The 15,148-nt window shown below is 38.7% G+C and overlaps 2 protein-coding genes across 4 annotated transcripts; one reads left to right on the top strand and one right to left on the bottom strand.

Moving 5' to 3' along the window:
• The first annotated feature begins 169 nt into the window (after positions 1 to 169).
• si:ch211-28p3.4 (E3 ubiquitin-protein ligase TRIM39) lies at positions 170 to 5,034 on the top strand. Its single transcript, XM_035666659.1, has 6 exons — positions 170 to 230; positions 368 to 463; positions 1,579 to 1,806; positions 1,916 to 1,935; positions 2,635 to 2,777; positions 2,930 to 5,034. Exons 1-6 carry the CDS (start codon positions 195 to 197, stop codon positions 3,505 to 3,507), a joined length of 1,101 nt encoding a protein of 366 aa, XP_035522552.1. The 5' UTR covers positions 170 to 194; the 3' UTR covers positions 3,508 to 5,034.
• On the bottom strand, positions 5,032 to 14,545 carry casp7 (caspase 7, apoptosis-related cysteine peptidase). Of its 3 annotated transcripts, none has more exons than XM_035666673.1 (7): positions 14,404 to 14,545; positions 13,947 to 14,071; positions 10,798 to 10,952; positions 10,582 to 10,710; positions 8,325 to 8,500; positions 7,832 to 7,970; positions 5,032 to 7,707 (listed from the first exon to the last, which is right to left on the bottom strand). In XM_035666673.1, exons 2-7 carry the CDS (start codon positions 14,063 to 14,065, stop codon positions 7,481 to 7,483), a joined length of 945 nt encoding a protein of 314 aa, XP_035522566.1. In that variant the 5' UTR covers positions 14,066 to 14,071; positions 14,404 to 14,545; the 3' UTR covers positions 5,032 to 7,480. The 3 variants fall into 3 exon arrangements, with proteins under 3 accessions (XP_035522566.1, XP_035522581.1, XP_035522575.1); XM_035666688.1 differs by having other exon boundaries at positions 10,798 to 10,949; XM_035666682.1 differs by having other exon boundaries at positions 13,947 to 14,065.
• Between the last annotated feature and the right edge of the window lie 603 nt (positions 14,546 to 15,148).

Genomic DNA, 15,148 nt, shown 5'->3' with positions numbered 1-15,148 from the left:
AGTTTAGATTCATGTCCTCTCCTTAATAAATCAAGGCACATACTTGCAAGAGCACCAGGACAGATATTGCAAGGCCACCCTGTTCTCCCCCCTCCCCCACAAAAAAGCCTTCACGTCTGCGACAGGCCTATAAAAGCCCTCATGCTTGAGTTGTCACTGGTTAGTGGAGTTTAATCTGCCCCGCTATACAGAAAATGAATAGTAAGGTAGGAGGGAAGGCCACAAATGAAGTAAGCTTCTACATTGGTTTCTTTTTGAGAAGAAAACGCTGTCGACCCCGTTAGTTTTTGTTCCTTTTACCTGTGGTTCATGATTTTTTATTTTTTTTTACTTTCTCTTATGTTTTCTGCTTGTGTGTGTTTCAAAGGAACTGTTTCTGAAACATCAACAGCACCTGCAGAGACAAAGAGATGTCATTGCCTACAGGATGAAGACGCTGGCAGCTAAGAAGGTGGAGATAACAGTAAGTCTATTATATTGTTTAACTGCTCTACTGTGCTGTAACTAGAAATACTATACAGTACAACTACTTGCTAACATCTGTCATTACTTAATAATTTCTGACCTTCTTTTAGATATACTGCAGGCTAGCGACACCTGCATCCTCGTAAATATAATTTGACATGGTGGGACCACATGGTAGAAATGTAGATTTTCTGAGCTTTAGTCTCTATACGTTTCTCTATATACCCTCTATATACAAAATAAGATGTAATAAAGGCTGGCTGGAACAGTCAGAATTTTGGTGTATTAAATCAACAAAGAAAAGTCCATTTTGTTGTGTCTGTAAGCATTATGTTCCAAAACACCCTAAGAGTCATATTCCTAAAGTCACAATGCGTGCTGTGTGGCCAGAATTTGTAGGTTCATGCTTTTTTATTGCTTGTTTTGTTTTTAAGTGCCTCATCCACTTGATTTTAGCTAACAGTGGTGGAACACAGAGTATGTCCTTGTGCTGCTATTGCACATTCAAGGTTAAATGAGTTGGGAATTCTGAAAGGCACTTTTGAAGAGCTCTGTTATCTTGCCTGTCTCTTGGATGTTGGGGTCTTCCTAGCTTGCTTTGTCACGTAGAACGGGCTTGTTCTTTTTTATTGCACTCTGTAGACTCTGTTCCGCATGAAAACTCATTTTGTAGATACTTTAATTGTTGCATTTGGGTCTAACATACTGTGTTCTAGAGCTGAAATGATAGAAGTCAATTAATCGATTAGTCTTTTGACAGAACATTTATTTTTAATTTAATTGTCCTTGTAATTCTGAGTATTTGCGCTTTTTCTTCATCAAACGCAATAGTAAATTGATTATTTTGAGTTTTGGACTGCTGATCAAGCAAAATGTAAGCCAGACTATACATACACTACACGTACAATACACTTGTATTATTACAACAGTATTTCCCAGGTACCAGTAAAGAGTTTAATTCACTAGCATGTACATTTAATGTACATTTAATTCAGTACCATGCATCCCTGAAAAAGGGTGAAATAGTTGTCTGCTGCTTATTATTTGCATGTGTTGCCCACAACATTGTAACTGAATGTGTTCTTTAACTTTTCATGTGTCCTTACACCTCAGAAAAAGACCAACGCAGTGAAGGAGAAAATCAGGAAAAAGTATGAGGACATGAAGCGGGTTCTTGATGAGGATCTTCGGATCACACTGACCCAGCTGGACACGGAGCACGAGGCTACAGAGAAGTTAGTGGAGGACAGGATAGAAGACTGCTACCACCTCACTCAGGAACTGGACCAGGAACTGTCCAACATGGGTGCCCTAGTGAAAACACAAGAAACTGACAATCAGGTGAACGCAAAGACATTCAAAAGTTCTGATTTCATGCAACTTATTTGGAATATAATTAGTTTTACTTACCTCAAGCAGTAATTATGTATTCTTTTTCTATCTTCCACAGAATGCAGAAACAGAAAAAAGGTGTGTTCACATTTCATTCTTTTTATCTGAGGTAAATATACTGATAGGTAAAACACATACAGTAGGAAGTCATAATAGAACAGAGTAAATTAGCTACCAAACATACCAAACATTTTTCTCTTGACAGATAGGATAATTTCCTGAAACTCAAATTACGTAACTTACCAGGTAGCTAGGGCACAGTTTTTACCGCTCGTAGAAAGCTTACCTTTACTGGAAAGTAAAGACATATTATTTTGATAAACATCACTTCCTTGTCCATCAGAAGGACACTTTTTAGAGAAAATATGATCATTCTCAAACCACAAATTGCAATTAAATTCAGTGCTTATTAAATTATTTTCTCATTTCTCATCTTTCTTATTTTTTTTAAAAATAATTTAATGTTAGAACATGTATGCAATGTATAGCACTACTTCTGTATCATGATCTGTATTTCTGTATTGTTTGATTTTTAAAGTTCTATTGTGGTAAGTGTTATTGGCATTTAAATATACTGTGTGAATTTATAGTTGTCACATCATGGGTTATTAAGATAAGATATTCCTTTAAGATAAGATATTCCTTTAATAGTCCCACAATGGGGAAATTCCAAATTTTTTGAAATTATTCCTTAGGAGAAGTAATCAAAAAGGAGTACATTTTCAATTGTTTGAGGTTCTGCAAGAGGTATCAACCCTTTGTTTTGTCTGAAATTAGAATATCGAAGACTCTGAAGTTGACTGACCCTGACCTGATTCAGATGGATGAGTTCAAGAATGAACAACTACTGAGTCTTACCATCAACCTGCTGCTGTTCATCAGATCCCAGGTCCCTGTCACCAAGAAACTGTTTCAGAGCTGTGAGTTCACCCAAAAAGGCAGGTAGATTGACATGGGAAGGAGTCTTGCTCCTAGCTATGTAAAGGGTTACAATTACTGTCAATTAGGACATTCGTGTCAAGTGTTTGTCTTTTGGGGAGAACACTGAATGTTTCTGATGTGTCTTACACAGATGCTGCAGATGTTGTCCTTGACGCAGACACTGCCCACCCCAAGCTGATAATCTCTCCCAAAGGTGACTCAGCCACTTACACAGACACCTGGCAGGACGTTCCAGAGACTCCCTCCCGCTTTGACACCACCCTAAATGTAGTCAGCGAGCAAGGCTTCAACGAGGGCCGCCAGTACTGGGAAGTGGAGGTGAGTGGGAAGACTTACTGGGAGCTGGGGCTCACCTACCCAAGCATCCCGCGCAAGGGCCGTGAGGAGGACTCCTGGCTGGGCCGAGGCAAAGAGTCTTGGTGTGTGGAATACTTTAATGGAGACTACACAGCCTGGCATGGTAGAGTCCAGCATGAGTTGCCTCTGGTGGCAGGAAAACAGTTTACTCGCATCGGGGTGTACTGCAGCTTCCCCGGGGGTTTGGTGTGCTTTCTGGGAGCTGATACTATGACTCCGCTCCACTGCTTCTGCGCTGGGACCTTCACTGACACCCTACATCAAGCATTATGTCCTGGCCATGACAACGAAGGAACAAACTGGAAGTCCCTTAAGATCTGTGATGCCTCCCGATCCGCTCCTGTTCTCTGAGGTGAGACAGGAAGGATGGGGCAAAAATGGTTAGGAATGTGTTGCCCTGTTGGGTATGTGCATCAGCTGCCTGATCTGACATTCTTAACTTCTGACATCAACTCTGGATGCTGTGCGTGTCAGGCTAGTCTAAATTTGCCTAAAGGAATTTTTAGAGGGTGTCTCTATTTTAGATTTACAGGTGGTGTAATTCATTTCCAGTTATGATGTTTTTCTTTATAGTGGACACACCAAAGCTAACGTGACGACAGGGCTGTTCTTCATACTGTGGCAGTACATTTATTTTTAAAAGTTTATTTTTAATGCTATGTTGAATCAGAATACCCAGATGAGGAACTTCAAAAGACAGAAGCTTAGTTGGCAAGGAAAGAGAATTCAATTAAGAAACAATACTAAATAACCTTTAATTTGGTCTGCTTCTTAACACTCAATCAATTTCAAGCTGGATTAGTCTACCATTAATTCAAGGACAATAATGGGGACATTATGTTTGTATTTTTTGTCAACTAATCCAATGAAAATACCAAGACCAATAATGTGTTAGTCCACCTCTTTTTGACCTTCTGTAGTTGTCTGTGGCTCTCAACCCAAGCCCATTAGTGCTTATTAAAAAATCTATAAAGGACCAGTGTGTAGGATTTAGTGGCATCTAGCAGTGAAGTTGCAGATTGGAACTATTTGAATACAGCTCAGCCGTCCAACCATGTAGGAGAAACTACAGTGGCTGCAAAACTTGTAATAAATGTGGAAGGTTCTATCTAGAGCCAGTGTTTAGTTTGTCCGTTCAGGGCTACTGTAGAAACATGGCAGTCTCCGTGGAAGCGGACCCACTCCTGTAGATAAAACTGTCTCATTCTAAGGTAACAAAAATACAATGATTCTTATTTTCTGGTGATTATACACCCATTAAAACGCTTTTTTATTATATTCTGTTTCTGCCAATAGGTCCCCCTAAATATTACACAATGGACCTTTACTCTTTTATAGTTTTTATCAAATGTTATGCAGTGGTAAATAGGGCATTTGTTGGGGACTATTTTCAGCTGTAGAATTATACACAGTTGATATAAATCCACAGCAATTGGTTGTAAGATAGTGTATATGCAACTTAAAATTAACAGCAGTGCCCATATTTATAATAATGAAGCAACAGGTTAGTCGGTGTAATAATGTGGCTCACTGATATGTTTTAATAGTTTTAAGACAAAAATAGAGCTGATATAAGCTTTATCAGGCTTTAGCTACACAGACATACTTGACATACAGTAACATCAATTCATTGTTGGTTTTTGTCTTTTTGGGATATCTGTTGACAATGACAAAAAATAATAGAATATCACCAACCTTATCCTTTAATTGTTAATGGTGAGTATAACTTTTTTAAATGAACAAGTTTTTAGTGTTTCCTGTATTCAGTGTATTCTTTGGCATGTTACAAACATCTTCCTTGTCTTGGAAAAAGGAAGCCTTTGTGTTTACAGATGTGCAAGAAAAATGACACACAACTCACTACAGAATAAATTCTTCATGTTTAATACATAAGATGTTTACATAAGCATTCCTCTGTTTTGAAGTTATTTCAACAAGGTATTGCCCCAAATAAAATAAAAAAAATGGGCCAGATTATACTTTCAATATAATTCATTCATTCATTTTTCCAAATCTTTTCAAATATATTCCTGAGGACAACAGCATTTAACACCGGAAAGCATTTAAAATTTTACCCCTAAAGATTATTTTCCCCCTCCTTCAGTTCCATTCCAAAACAAGTGGAGCAAACACTCCTTTCAGCACAGGTTGGGCACCACATCACTGATCAGAGATCCATGTGTTGAAAGGATTCAAGAATTGTGGCTGTATTGGACAAGTGCACTGGATGTAGAATGGTACACGTCTCTAACCGAAGCCAGGAGTGATAACACTTCTGGTAACTATAAATATTATGTAAAAGTGTAAAAAAAAAAAAAAGAATACAAGGAGTGAAGAGTAAAGTATAACTACACATATTGCTGAAGTTTTCCCCTAAGTTACTGACACATGCAATCATGTGAATAATGTAAAAACATTGTGGATTGTGTATGTTCAGACTTGTCACCACCAGTAATAGCTGCCTCTGTGATTGACAGACTTTGGGACAATGACACAGCACATTTGTAGAAACAAACTTTGTGTAAGTTGTAATGACCATCAGCAAATGTCTATTATATTAAAAATATATATTTTAGATTTGACCATATAACTGAATTAATTTACTAGATTAAAAACTTGGCATGGTGCACTATGTGCTTCAAAATATTGTATAAAAGCAAATGATCTTTTTTTATTACTTTACAATTTGGGCTTTTAAATCTTTCTAAATCAAAGATCAACTTTACAAATATAACTAGGAAGACTTGCTGGGTACCTCTTATTAGACTGTAGTGTATGTTATGACAATGTACAACACTAATATACAGTGAAATGATGTGGCATTTGTGCTTTGGGCCCAGCTTTACACTATGATATTTCCCAAACTTATGACATAGTTTTTGACATTCTTAGGTTCTCTTTCTGTGTAAAAGTCCTACAGCATGTATCATATTATCTATTACAGGTATTAAAGAGGAATGTCTAACTTTAAAGATAAAATAAGGGAAATTCAAATACTGAATATTTGTTGGACCCTGACTAATACGACAAGTGCGTAATTTTGATCTTGTGCAAATACATGAACTCTGCTTACTCTGGGTTGAACAACAAGCAAGTGAAGTCTTCAACATCACGCTGAGAAAACTGGGCAAATTGCAAATAATCCTTGCTTTTATAGGAGTGGACTATATACAACACACTTGACCCGAAATCTCATAGAACTAATCACTACACAGCAAAAGAACGCACCTTCCTAGCAAAACGAATATGACATTCTTTAACACGACATTTACCCACTTCGCGGGACATTAAAGAACCTGAGGATGCCAGCATGCCGCTACCGACTTAAACTTGCTAGGAAGGCTGAGACACTGAGCCTTTGGCAAAAAGCACCGTCACATTTCTGCTCAGAGGAGAGTTGTCTTTTTCTTTTGTCGCTTTTTCTGACAATTGACAGCTGAAAACATTAAAACACAGATAGCTGAAAATGCTCTGATCCATTTCCCGGATGCTTTTTTCCCCTCTAACAATGCATTGGCCAGGGTTTGTAATTAGGGCAGCTCCCTCAGCTCTCCGGTGGCAATCAAAGTGTTTGTAATCACTCTATTCAGTTTCCTAATGGGGATTTCTGTAGACTGACTAGTGCATTTCAAAGAACCTTCCCTTACATTGTTTTTGTAAAGTAGCTTTGTAAAATTAGATAAATCAAAACAAGAAGTGGTTAATAAAGGCTTTTGAAACATCTGTCACCTGGTTTCCAATTCAGAGTATTGTACACTGTACAAATGCAGTGGACTGCATTAGACAGGTTTATGGTGTGTTTCTGGAGTTAGTCGGAACCCATTACATGTAATAAATGCTAGAGCCAAATTTCACCCGAAGGCTCCTGTCCACTCAATACAGTTCCTTTCAACATCCATTGCAAATGCGGGAAAATGGAGAGACACATATTCAGATATGATTCCCCAAACCCACAAAAACTGGCAGCAAATTTTCCGGGCTGGTAGAATAACATGGATATTTCACAAGGCCTGTCAAAAGAAGATCAGATCAAATGTGACGCCATTATTCTGAAGAATAACCTGAAGAAGAAGAAGAAGTTTCACCATCAACACATGAACGAGGAGTGCCACTGTAAATATTTTTTTTTTCTCATGGAGTGCTTGTTTTCGGGCCCAACTACACATGCAAAATGTCATATGCGCTCCAAATGTGCAGTGTCCTGCTGGGCCTGAATCATCCCTGAATGCTTTGACCAGTTAGTTGGTACCTGAAACAGTCAGTCAGTCAGTCAGTCAGTCAGTCAGTCAGTGGTTTCAGACAGTACAGTCAGTTAGACTGGCGGTCAGTTGAAATACAGTTCTTTCGTCAGCATAGAGACCACGCAGGGAATCTGCTTCTTCTCACTGAAGCGTGGGTCTTCAGACCAAGACTCAAAGCTGGTGGCCACCATGTAGTTGACCCGTGTCAGGATCTGCATTATCTCCAGCTGCTTGCCAAACTCGTTGAGGACGTTGCAAAGCGCCTGGACAAACCAGGAGCCGCGCCCAGGGTTTCTCCATGAGTAATACCCTGGAAAATCAACATGACTCAGCTCTGAAACGTGTCTCTGAAGGTTCTGCTCACTGATACATCCAGCATAGGAATGTTAAAGATACCCAAAATGCTTTTACTTCATGAGTAAACTGTAGTTTACCTGGCACTGTGGAGTAGGCAAACAGGAAATCTGCCTCTACAGGGATCTTATGTCTTGGATTAGCATCTGTCTCCAGGGTATCGTTTGGCGGACCCGAATCTGTCTGTATACCATCATCAAATTCGGAACCCCGACAAGCCTGGTGAAGTAAATGAAATGACATTTCATTGTGATCCTGAGTAGCTTTCTCAACGATGACCTGGTGAAGCAATTAAAAATTAACTGTTTTTAAAAGCTGAGATGGGCAATATTTTACACAATAACTAACATCTGTCCGTGGGGAGCTACTGAAAGACATTTTAATCTTTCTTCTCAACAAACATCAACATTTAACTTGTTAAAGTTAAAAGAAAATTCCATTCAACCCCTAGGTTGATTGTGTGGCTCAAAAGTGGTGAACTTGGCACAAATATGTATGTAAATTAGCAACTATAACATTGTTGTTACATAATCACACCGCAATCTACACATTAAAGTCTTCAGAACTTCGTACCTGGATGAAGAAGAGTTTTGGCTTCCCGACTAAGCTTTTGCACATGTCCCCCCTGAACAATGAGGTCATGGTCTTGATGGGCATGGCTCCGTCTGTTCCGTAGATCATGCCCTCCTCACCATGGCTTAGCAGGATACAGGCGAAACACGAGCTGTCACTATGGTCTTCCTCCGAGGCTGACCCATACACACACAGACAAACACTCAACTCTTAGCTCGGCTCAGGCCTCATTTAACGTCTAAATTAGTGAGCAATATCAGTAACTTAATCGTTCAGTCTGGAGTTCATTTAGCCCTTTATTCATTCATCTAGATTTTTGAAGAATTTGAAACTTTTTTAGTAATATACATTTTTGGTAATGGTGAAAATTAGTTACTATTAAGTATCTTCAAATATTACAGTAAGAGTTTACAATATACAGCCTCTAGATAGTTTCCTCAGAGGAATATAATGACTTTATACCCTTCAGCATATTGTTTGACCCAAACACATAGCTGTGTTCATCCCTTTAGGAGCATGAGCGCGCTGAGCAAATTCCACCGCAGACTGTCTACAAAGTTGAATGTTAATCAGAGGGTTGTACTAAAGGGAATTGATCATCTGCGAGGCAATACAAACAATGTTTGAGTCTTAAATTTCTTGTGTACTAATGGGAAATTTTGGTGCAATATTGATACCAGAGGAAAGGTCAAGGGGTCACCAAAAACAATCGGAGGGGACCATGAATAGCTATACCAAATTTCACATCCTGTAGTTGTAAAGGAACCTTGCTTTGGATGCAGTGTTGAATCGACCGTCTGACCTGAAAAAGAAACTGTCCGACTATCATCGCCAGGCCTCACTGGCCTGGACAAAATGTGTGTAGTCTAATACAATAGCAGCCAGTAAAATGTCATATTATATCATAATAAACAAGAAAATGAATTTGTGTTCCTAAATGCATATGAGGGTGTGTACTGTACTTGTACATCTTCTACTGAATCTAGCTGGTGGCAGTGACCAGTGACACCAAAGGTATTAACCTTAACTTAACACTTCAGACAGATTTATGTGAATACCTTTGCAACAGCACCACCTGCTGACCTGGCAGTTTTAGGAAACAAACACACTATGCCAATCATGAAGAGTCTGGAATATGAACTTGTGCATGCAGATCACACTGCAACTTAAAGGAGAATCAATTTCACTAGCAGATAGCTGTACTGTATATGAAAACTAATGAATCTGGTAGAGCTGAAAACAAATCTGTTATCTACATTAAACCAACCTGTTTGCAAAATATAAAGATGTCTATCTAGCGTTCTTTACGACCTACCTTAAAACTATATTATGTCCTTACACTCAGTTGCCATTTTATTAGGTACAGTTAAAACTGAGTCATATCCAACAATCCTGCAATAAATATCATATCAGTATCATAAAGGTAAGCATATTTTTGTTGTTTTATAGAGGTGTTGATTCAGTTTGTGGTGACTGTAGTTTGTGGTGATGCTGAATTATATTGTGTTATACTGAGAGGTGTTTGTCCACCCTATTTATATCAATAGCCAAAACAGAATAAAATTGCTCCATATAAACACCTGAATTAGACTGAACAGGTCCAAACTGTTTTTTTAAAACCAAAGTTTCTAATGGTTCCATAAGCCAATCCAAAGAGAAATGATAGCATGTACCGTGATTTAACCTGATCACTAAAATGACAGCTTTTGACAGGACAGGTTTTTGATACAAACTATTGGATGCTTATACGGTAGGAAAATAAGAAATAATGACCTATTGAAACAAGTCCCAGCTTTCATAGACCTCAAATGGTAGCCACTAACGAAGACATATGCATGATGGTTTCATAAGTTTTGCTCATGTCACACAGCTGTGTAGTAAGTGTAAATGTAACAGCAGCTACTGTGAGTAGGCTAAATATTTGAAACATCTCTCAATGTAACACAATACAAATTTACAAAAGCACAAACTAGAGCCTTTAACATGACCACAAAGTTGAATCAACACCACTCTCACATCACAACCTTCACAGAGGTAGAATTCAATGCAGGACTGGTGAATTAGACTGCATTTGTTTTGGCTAGATTTTTAAGACATGACTAGATAGAAAAACCTGTCCTCCATTTAGGAACTACCATAGCAGCATCCAGAAAAATCTTCCATGGCGTTTCCAAGAGGTTTCTGTATATATTGTTAGACAGTTAGTGACACGTGTCTTGAGCACTAACACAGAAAGACAGAGGGCTTCACTACTCACCCTCTCTGAGAAGACGCTCCATCTTCTCACATGTCTGATCATTGTAGATGAAGACATCGAAGCCCAGGCTCTTGAAGCATTTGAACAGCTCACCCGCGTCTCGGTCTGTGCCATTGCGTACATTCATCCCTGTCAAGATAATCTTCTTAGAACACACAATAATATTGAGCAAAATTGAAATAGGTGTACAGTGTGTTTAAAACATGTTTACCATACCTGTCTTCTCATCAAAGTTTTTGTTGTTGATGATGATACACTTGCCCACTCGCTGGTGGCTCATCTTATACTGGAATGTTGGTGAAACAATTCTGTAATGGCTTTCAGAAGAGTAGTCCTGCTCCCGCGTCTGGCCATCCTTATTCTTCTTACTACTAGAGTCAGAGAGAAACAGAATATTAAGGACAGCTGAACACATCATGGTAGAATTGTTAAAAATAAAAACTTACCACTAAACTTGTGTAATATAATTTACTGTTGAGCTGTATGTAATGCAAAATCTTTAAGGTCAGCAGATCTTTTCAAAAACTGCTCCTTGTGTGGATATTTCTACATTACTGTCTTTAAGACCTTACACAAAAACAACAAGCAAATAAATGAGTAATTAGTAGTAATAGGAAGGATTTGAATTTACACACCCACACCAAACCTTTCAGATGCTACAATTTAGAAAACATCTTCAATTAGGCCCATTAGCGCAGTTAAAACATCCATAATGTTAATTCTTACCTTACAGAGCACCATCTTGCAAATGAAAAGTTTTCTAGAAAATATTCTTTACTCTTACTGAACATGATGGTGTCTTTTAAGCCAAAATGTTTCTACACATAACGGTTCCTTCAAAATAATCAAATGGCAAGACTTCCAATGCAAGGAAAACTCATATAAAACTGAAAACACTCTGAACCACTTACTCAGAAATCAAAGAGTACATACATTGTCAAATAAGGCATTAATGTCACAGCCAAATTTGGTCGCAGTAATCCACCATCGGGTTAAAGAAGAAACTAGAACATTGTTGCGTAGCGCAGATATTAGAAAATCATAAGCACATCAATGTAGATTGAGCGAGAGCAAATCTTCCATGAGTGGCAATTCTCACAGACCTGTCATATTTCCATTCTTCCAAAGATCCATCCAGATAGCTAAGCCAACAGTGGCCCATGGGGGGCTCAGAAAATCCAGGCTTGTTCCAGAAGAGCCTAGTCATCAACTTACTCAAGCACAGGAACAATACACAGCAATGTGCACTAACAGTCTCATGCACATACACTCACAGGCAGCCCAGCCATATTCTAATAAACATGTGATCCAGAACTTTTTGAAGCCCCCCTCCCCCCTCCAAATTGTGCTAACATACAGTACCAAACAATTGCGCGAGGGTGGGCGAAGAGCTGCAACTCTGTTTTGCCATGGGGTGGGCATGGCAGAAAGAGGAGCAGGTAAGAGGACGGTGAAGAGGAATATGAGGTTGGTTATATCTCTCTTACCTGGGTTCGTCATTAAGCGCTACGCCACTCTGCATCTGAAATGCGTTGGTTCTGTCTCGTTTCTTTTTTTCCCCCAAAAGAGTACGTTTCTCCAGACCTGGCAGCTTAATTTTTGGCTGTGTGCTAGGATGTTGACATGCTCTCTGTACTGGATGGACACCTGACTGGGCCAGCAGGTGCTGAGGACAGGGGCGGTGCACTGTGAGCCCCCTGAGTCAGCAGCCTCGCCACCACACCAGTGCTTTCTAAAGGCCTATTCACACATGGCCCCTGCGCCTCGCTCCCTGCTGAGGTCAGACAGGGCAACAAGTTGCTCCTCTGCTGACAGGTACAGAATCCACCTGTACCGACATACATACCTGATCGCCTCAACTTTAGAGTTGGATGCGCAAGACAATAATGAATTACTAAGAAAATAAATAATAAGTAATGTTATCCTTACAATCTTATATTAATATTACGGTATACACAATTCCTTTACACATGACAGGCTTGACTTAAGAGGCATCACAATTTGATCTCTTCGGTCACGCCTTCTTTCAAAGAAAATGACACACACTTGTATTGTAGATAAGGTAGTTTCAGTTTAATGTAATACTTCTAAATATAGTCTTTGCTATCAGGTAGTCAGTCAAGTGGTTATTGCAAAGCACATGCCATTCAACACCATTAGGCATGTGGCATTTACACATTAAATGCATGCCAATTTCTTAAACTCTGTCATACTTTGTCTTTAAACATTTCAGCCTGTTTTAGGTATTTTTATTTGTTTGAAATTGAAAATCTATTTTTGTGGCTTTAAGTAAAAAAAAAAAAAAGTTAATTTATGTTATGACAGTTTGGGGGAAAAAATCTAAATGGCACACAAAGCACACAGGCTTTGTGTTTGATTACCAGTGTCTGGGAGAAACCAAATTGTTCCCCCACTACAAAGGTTCACAGTGCCACCTTGTGAGTCAGACTGGAATAAACAGAGGATAGTCACTCATGTAAGTCAGCGATGCCTTGGTCACACTTTAATAAAGACAAAGTGAGACACAAGCCATTGTGAAAGGGCCTGCACTCCATGATATCATACTCAATTCACATATACATGATTGACTGTAGTACAGTCTAATTTTGAGCAGCCACTTGAGGACTGACATCAGTCCCAAAATTGAGTTTTAAGATTGCTTTCACACGCGACACCCGATTACACTAATTAGGCGGTCCAAAACTGGGTTGCTGTGTCAAATCAAGGGTATACATTTTATAATATTCATTTTAAAGTTTTCATTAGTTGAGGCTTAAGAGGAACCAATGCCACTGACATGCACCAAGAATTCACAGTCTTAATGAAAGTGCACAGTTGTGTGATTCTTTGTGTAACTGGTCTAGTAAATAAATATGCATGTCCGTGAACATTTAGTTTATTTAGGAGCAAAATGAGCAATTATAATATGAGAAATTAGAAAACAAATCAGAGGATAAAACAGTAAACTGTACCAGGGGTGAAAACGGGGACAAAAGGAAAACCCAGCCACTAAAGACAATTAATACTTGCAGCTGCAGTCACATAATGTAAATCTGAGTATTAAACAGCCTTCTCAGTGAATTAAAATAAATTAGAACAAAAGGCAAGTAACACAACCAAAATAAACACATATTAGGCCACAGAAGATAGTTTGATGAACAACCCTTGTTGTTATAGACCTCCTGTATTTAAATACACTGGTGAGGATAATAATGAAAGTGAAAGCTATAGTAAAACATCACCTAAAGTGAATTTGAAGTGAATTAAAATCCTAAAAAACTATAAGTTACCCCTCATGGATGTATGGGGTTTCCCTCTGCAGATATATTGAGTACGCCCAAAAATAAGAAATAAAAGGAAGTCACCTCCCAAACAGCAGAAATCTCCCTCTGCGGTCAGGTTTGGCGTCTGTTTCGTCTCCACTCAGCTTCCCTCCTTTCTCTTCATCTCCCAGTTCAATTGGCTCAGCAGGTTCTCCGGCCATCTGCAACTTATAATATAATAATATATATACATAACACACGTATTCACACGTTTAGCTTCACTTACTGTACAGCTGTACCGGCGTGGCTAACGACAACGTCGCTTTAACTTAACTTCATTTCCTTATTGCACATCACTGCTTAACGTCAACACTGCTTTTTGCAAGTTTAAAAGTCGCATGAACAAAGCTTGCTCAGCTCTAAATTGAGAGACAGTTTCATCACCAGCTTCATAAAATCTTGTTAGCTCAACAGTTAAGTTAACCGAGTGTCTCATTAGCATATAAGGTAGCCGAAAGAAAAATCTGAGTTAACTACAAACACATTAGCATGAACTTACACTCTGTATTACGCTGTGTCAACGTAACTACTACACAAAGATTGCCTGTGGGTTGTTTCTCCTTCTCCACAGTTTTCACCGAGCTAGTTTCTGTTCCGTAAGAAACAAGTTGACAAAGTGAAAGTAAAATCCAGATTTTAAGTCTCTGAGGTGCGTGATTGCGTCAGAGCCCTGCGTCGGTCAGGTCTGCCACGTTTGATACATTAATATACAAAGAGATTTAAATAAAGTCCCCACAGTTTATTCAGCATATCAGGTTTGATAAACAGCTATAATGATCCGAGTATAGACAATTAAAGCATTTATATATATAAAAAACTATTATTAAAACAGCTGGTCCATCAGAAAAAGAGAGTAAAGAAATGCTCCATTTTATGGCCATCACACTCACTTTTTGGAGAAAACATATTGTAGTGTTTTTTAACTTTGGTATTACAGGGTTATTACCTATTTAAAACCCTGTGATGCAGTTTTTACAAAATTACAATTGGATCAACAGATAGATGAGGATTTATCTGAATTTGCTCTTATGGATCTGACTGTGTTGTGACACTAAACAGGTGTTCCTGGCCCCTGGTGTATGTCCACAATAAATTCAAGAACTCAAGGCACATCCTCTTTATGTTCATCATTGTGGATAGAGCTGTGTTTCTACTTAACTTTGTTGCCTTTGTTTAGTTGTTATGTCTATATTTTCTTCTTGTATGTCCATATTTCATCCTGTGCACCTGTCCTTGACACTTTT

This window comes from Morone saxatilis, unplaced genomic scaffold (assembly GCF_004916995.1).
Source record: "Morone saxatilis isolate NCDOM2014 unplaced genomic scaffold, NCSU_SB_2.0 Contig1, whole genome shotgun sequence".
Taxonomy (NCBI): Eukaryota; Metazoa; Chordata; class Actinopteri; family Moronidae; genus Morone; species Morone saxatilis.
This window is presented reverse-complemented; position numbering and strand designations above follow the sequence as displayed.

Bases quoted from the DNA above. Each gene is read 5' to 3' on its own strand.
- casp7 (XM_035666673.1), bottom strand. From the start codon at position 14,065: ATGGCCGGAGAACCTGCTGAGCCAATTGAACTGGGAGATGAAGAGAAA. The intron at 8,501-10,581 runs GTGAGTAGTGAA...TGTATGGGTCAG, and splicing joins GGAGCGTCTTCTCAGAGAGG to CCTCGGAGGAAGACCATAGT. The intron at 7,971-8,324 runs GTACGAAGTTCT...TTACTTCACCAG, and splicing joins CAAAACTCTTCTTCATCCAG to GCTTGTCGGGGTTCCGAATT.
- si:ch211-28p3.4 (XM_035666659.1), top strand. From the start codon at position 195: ATGAATAGTAAGGTAGGAGGGAAGGCCACAAATGAA. The intron at 464-1,578 runs GTAAGTCTATTA...CTTACACCTCAG, and splicing joins CTAAGAAGGTGGAGATAACA to AAAAAGACCAACGCAGTGAA. The intron at 1,807-1,915 runs GTGAACGCAAAG...TATCTTCCACAG, and splicing joins CACAAGAAACTGACAATCAG to AATGCAGAAACAGAAAAAAG.